At 41.8% G+C, this 6,019-nt stretch overlaps 2 protein-coding genes across 2 annotated transcripts in view; both read left to right on the top strand.

Moving 5' to 3' along the window:
• LOC143032100 (uncharacterized) overlaps positions 1-386 on the top strand; it is a 1,290-nt gene extending 904 nt beyond the window's left edge. The window contains exon 2 of the mRNA XM_076196555.1: positions 1-386. This exon is cut by the window's left edge and continues 403 nt beyond it. Within this exon, the coding sequence (XP_076052670.1) occupies positions 1-386 (386 nt within the window).
• Positions 387-3,301, top strand: LOC143032099 (uncharacterized). Its single transcript, XM_076196554.1, has 2 exons — positions 387-723; positions 3,258-3,301. Exons 1-2 carry the CDS (start codon positions 387-389, stop codon positions 3,299-3,301), a joined length of 381 nt encoding a protein of 126 aa, XP_076052669.1.
• The last annotated feature ends 2,718 nt before the right edge of the window (positions 3,302-6,019 follow it).

Raw genomic sequence — 6,019 nt, 5'->3', positions numbered from 1 at the left:
ACCTCCGCGATACCATTCAGAAAACAGCCCTTGCAACCTTTGGGAAGAAAGCCTCCAAGAACAACGACTGGTTTGACGCTAAGTTCAGTGAGATGTCCCCTGTTATTGATGCAAAGCGTGCTGCCCTTGCTGAATACAAGCGCTCTCCCAGCGAGAAAACCCTGCAAGCACTCAGAGCAGTAAGAAGCAAAGTGCAACAGACTGCAAAACGTTGTGCAAATGAATACTGGCAACAGCTCAGCAACTCCATCCAGTTTGCAGCTGTTTCGGGCAACATCAGAGGAATATATATAGAAGGCATCAAGACAGCTCTCGGCCCAACACAGAGCAAAACAGCCCCCCTCAAGACCATCAGTGGGGAAGTGATCACCGACAAGGGCAAGTAGATGGACAGATGGGTGGAGCACTACTCTGAGCTCTACTCCAGAGAGAACACCGTTGCCCCCTCAGCCCTGGATGCCACTGAGCCCCTGGCTATCATGGAAGAACTAGATGCTGAACCAACCATTGCGGAACTCTGCAAAGCAATCGACAGCCTAGCAAGCGGCAAAGCACCTGGCAATGATGGTATTCCCCCTGATCTCATCAAGTGCTGTAAAAACACTCTACTGCAGCCCCTACATGACGACCTATGCCAGTGTTGGAAAGAGGGAGCCGTGCCGCAAGACATGAGAGATGCCAAGATTGTCACCCTCTACAAGAATAAGGGTGAAAGGAGTGATTGTAACAACTACAGAGGCATCTCGCTCTTGAGTATTGTTGGGAAACTCTACGCCCGCGTCGTACTTGTGCGTCTCCAGAAACTCGCTGGACGCGTCTACCCTGAGTCTCAGTGTGGCTTCCGAGCAGAACGGTCCACAGTGGACATGATATTCTCCCTTCGTCAACTTCAGGAGAAATGCAGGGAACAACGCAAGCCCCTCTACATAGCCTTTATAGATCTGACTAAGGCCTTTGACCTGGTCAGCAGGGAAGGGCTGTTCGACATCCTTCCAAAGATCGGTTGCCCTCCAAAACTCCACAGTCACATTAGATACTTACACGATCAAATGAAGGCAACGATCAATTATGAAGGCAACATGAACAACACCTATGACATCAAGAGTGGAGTCAATCGAGGATGTGTACTGGCTCCAACCCTCTTCGGCATCTTCTTTGCTATGCTCTTAAAGCATGCTTTTGGAACATCAACAGAAGGAGTGTACCTTCGCACAAGATCTGACGGTCGACTTTTCAACCTGGCTCGACTGGAAGCAAAAAGCAAAGTGACTGAGATAACCATCAGAGACATGCTTTTTGCTGATGATGCCGCTGTCACCTCCCACAATGAGCAAGAACTCCAGCGCCTCATGGACAGGTTTTCCCAGGCCAGCAAAGACTTCAGACTGACCATCAGCCTAAAAAAGACCAATGTGCTGAGTCAGGATGTGGACACTCCACCTGCTATCTATATCGACGACTACCAACTCGAAGTCGTACACCAGTTCACATACCTGGGATCCACCATCAGCGACAACCTGTCCCTTGACGCCGAGATCAACAAGCGCATCGGCAAGGCTGCTACGACCCTAGGACGCCTCACCACCCGCGTCTGGGAGAACCAGAAGCTGACAACGTCAACTAAGATGGCAGTGTACAACGCGTGCATTGTCAGCACTCTCCTCTACGGCAGCGAAACATGGACGACCTACTCGAAGCAGGAGCGCAAACTGAGTAACTTCCATCTGCGCTGCCTTCGCCGCATCCTTGGCATCCGCTGGAGTGACAAGATTACCAATGCCCAGGTACTCGAGCGAGCAGGTCTTCCCACCATATTCACATTGCTAAGGCAGCGCAGACTTCGATGGCTCGGCCATGTGCGAAGGATGGAAGATGGACGCATCCCCAAAGACATCCTTTACGGTGAACTTGTCTCCGGCAAGAGAAACGTTGGTCGACCCCAACTGCGCTACAAAGATGTCTGCAAGCGTGACATGAAAGCCCTGGACATCAACACTGAGAACTGGGAAGAGGTAGCAGCCGACCGCAGCAAATGGCGCAGTGTTCTTCACAAGCAGCTGAAGTCTGGAGAGGAAAAAATTCTGACCACAGCCAGTAAAAAGAGAGCCAAACGGAAGGCACACACCCCAGCAGCCACTCCAACAAGCCACATATGCAGCAAATGCGGCCGAGACTGCCACTCCCGCATCGGGATCACCAGCCACAGCCGTCACTGTCGCTAGCAAAATCATGATTTTCTCCGGCGCAATATCCATAGTCGATATCGACTGACGGAGGCCTACTACTACATATATATACATATATGTATACACACACACACACACACACATATGTGTATATATATGTATATACATATATATATATATATATAATACAAACATATACATATATATACATATATATATGTATATATATATATAATAAACATATACATATATATGTATATATATATATATATATATATATATACATATGTATACACATATATATACATATATATATATATATACAGTATACATATACAATACATAAACATATATATATACATATATGTGTGTGTGTGTGTGTGTGTGTGTGTGTGTGTGTGTGTGTGTGTGTGTGTGTGTGTGTGTGTGTGTGTGTGTGTGTGTGTGATAATAATAATGATAATAACAATTATAATGATAGTCACAATAATAATAATGATAATGAATAAGAAAATAGATTTAGCAGTTTGACGTCTACAATGGTTTTCCTCTCATTTGAATGAAATCGCCTGGCTGCATCCAGAACTAAAAATGATAAGTCTAATATAGATACTGAAAGATTAGTGGAATTCTGAAATTGGTGATGAAGGTCTTAACTAAGATAGATTACCCTTTTCATGGCCTCCTTCTAGAGGCTGACCCTCGGTCTCCGGGCTGGACCCAAAATATCTCTCTCTCTCTCTCTCTCTCTCTCTCTCTCTCTCTCTCTCTCTCTCTCTCTCTCTCTCTCTCTCTCTCTCTCTCTCTATCCCCTTCGACTATTTCTTCCACATTTTCACATAAGAAGAGCTGACAACCAGTTATTGCTTTTCTCCTACTAAAACATAGATAACATTCAAAAGTTTCTTCTGCAGGAGATCTATGGTGGTCACCCATCTGTCGTTGATGTGGATCTACTTGCATTTCCAGAGACTTCGGCAGTTTAGACTCACGTTCGATGAGTCGATGACTGATCGGATCCTAGTGCTTCATATTCTTGTGGAGCTGAGTCTCAACAGTGGTTTTTTGCAGCCTACGTTGATCTGAAGAAGGCGTTTGACCCGGTGCATCGTTGAGTGTTCTGGGATGTTTTACGGAACCGTAAGAGTCCTGCGAGGATTACTGACCTGATGTCTGGCCATTCTTGTGGGGCAAAGGACACTTTGAAATATGGAGGAGACGTGCCCGTCTTCTGATGATGGAGGAGAAATGTAGGGATGCGTCCCAACACTTCAACATTTGCACTGAATAGGTACCAGGCGCATTTGTCGGTCACTGACAACACTACGGTCAGCAACCTTGTCTTTGCTGATGTTGCTGCATTTCTTGCAGTCGTTGGATGTCTTGGTTGCAGCTTTTGAGCCACTGCACAGAAAGACGAGGACGCTAGGTCTCCAGGTGTAATCCATGGATGTGACGAAAACACTGAGGTCTTGGGAAACTTTACATATATTCTATATACTTTGGTCGTATTTAACATAACATTGGTGGGTTATGTCAGAAGATCCTTCGAAGGATTAACTAGATTTAATGGTCTCCTTTAACCAGATTACATAGTGTCTGAATCTATGCATAGTTTGAAGTTTTAGAATTCGGTGTATAAACACCTGATTAAAATGCTATAAGGTCTGCCAGTGGTTCATCTATTTATCTACTTATTGTTTTATTCATTTATCTATTCATTCCATTATTTGTGTATCTATTTGTTTATTCATTTATCTATTCATTCGTTTATCTGTTGATCCATTTATTTACTTAGTAATATTTATTCATCTCATCTGCCCATTTTTTTTATCTATTTATTGATTTGTTTATTTATCTATATTAATTCATTCATCTTTGTTTTTTTCATTTATTCATCTATTTATTTGTTTATTCGTTTATCTATTTATCTATTCCTTCACCCACATTTATGTTTGTTTATTTATTTGTTTATTTAATTATTTGTTTATCTATTTATGTACTTATTCATATATTTATTATTTATCTGATTACATATCTATTAATTTATATTTCTTTTTTATCTATGTGTTTATTTTTTATTTGTTTATTTATATGTCATATTTGTAATCTATTTATTCATTTGTTTTGCGTGTTTATGTGTTTGTTCACCCGATCTCGTTACGGGCCAAAAGGTCTCCTATCAGTATGCTGTGTCATTGTAACTCATTGCAACCCATTGTAAAGGAATGACTCAAGAACCTCTTGGGTCTGAACTTCAGGCACGCATGGCAAGCTCGTGACCTCATGACACTTCAGACTGATGCACTACCATTCAGCGGCTTCAGTCGACGCCTCCCGAACTTGTCTGGCCAGAGAAAACCTCCTGAGGGCAAATTAAGGTCATAAGATTTCGGAAAATCACATCCTACTCTACGGAATGTCTCGTACGTTTGGAGAAAAGAAGAAGTACAAGTCAGCACTCGAGACGGCTGCTGTTGCCGTGGTAAAGTTGTAAGAGATATTCCAACAGCATCAGTGCTTGCGATGATGATAACAACAATGGAAGTTGTTTTGGCGGGGGAATGCTACAACGTCCAGGAGTTATACTGAGGTAATAATACCAAGAGTGGCAGGGTAATCATCGTAGCAGAATTGTTACTAGTAATATCGGTGGTTATGATATTTAGTTATTAGGGATGAGGGAACAGTCGCTAGCTCTAATGTTATCGCGCTGGGCCATTTGTAAATGATGTTTGGGATTAAGGGTCTACGAAAACAAGTAAAACTGCAGAATCATCTATAAAATAGGAGTGCACGAAAACACGTAAAGTTGCAGAACCACATATAAGGATAGTAATGGTATTATTAACCGTAATCTTTGTTTTCAAGTATAAAACTGATAATCATTAACTTTACCAAATTTCTCACTACGGTCAGTAGGAACCACAGATACAATATTACGACTGACGCTTGAGTTATTACTATTACTACTTTTCCTACTATCACTACTGAAACACTATGATGGTTATACTACTGCTAATACTACTCCTAGTTTACCTCACTTATAAGGGAAAATAGCCTTTTGATAGATAGTATACTACTACTGATACAATAACACTGCTTCTAATACTACTACTATTACTGTTAGTATTTCTTCCACCCCTAACTACTCTAGCTGTTACTAGTACTGCTACTTCTGTTATTACTTGTATTAATACGACTACTGTTACTACTCCTAGTAGTACCAGAAAAATATCAGACAATAGAAGATGAGATAAGATACAGAAGTCTGTCGGAGTAGCATGGCAGAGTCTATATTTTTATGTCATGGAAAATGGTAATATAATAATTTCTACTCCTTTCGATTCCACACAACTTCCTTTGCCTCTTCATTACTATTTTCTGTTTTCCGCGTATTCCTTTGTGTTATCATTTCTTCTCTTTTTTTTATTCGTTTACACGCCTTGTTTCAGTAGATACTCTGTCTGTTCTACTTTTACTCTCTCTACTAAACTATACTCCTTCACTCTCTCAGCATACCCAAAACATTTCAGCAAAGCTCCTATACCCTCATTCCTCCTCTAGCCTCTCCTTCTAGGTATCTGACGTAAACCACTCTATTCCTAGTTAGCCTAACCTAGCTAGACGGGGTTTAGTGACCCTGTTTTCTTAACCCTTTTGATACTAAGAAAATTCCACGAAGATGATCGAAATTGTTTGGCGACAGCAAGCGTCAAAAGAAAAGTGTCATTCGGTGTCTTTCTCTACCGAGAGGGAGGTACCACGGAGATAAGAGTAAAATCGCCTGACGACATCCAGTATAAAAATAAAATAATAAAAGAGAGTAGCAC

The sequence above is a fragment of the Oratosquilla oratoria genome, chromosome 13 (genome assembly GCF_046742065.1).
Source record: "Oratosquilla oratoria isolate Oo_2021 chromosome 13, ASM4674206v1, whole genome shotgun sequence".
Taxonomy (NCBI): domain Eukaryota; kingdom Metazoa; phylum Arthropoda; class Malacostraca; order Stomatopoda; family Squillidae; genus Oratosquilla; species Oratosquilla oratoria.
This window is presented reverse-complemented; position numbering and strand designations above follow the sequence as displayed.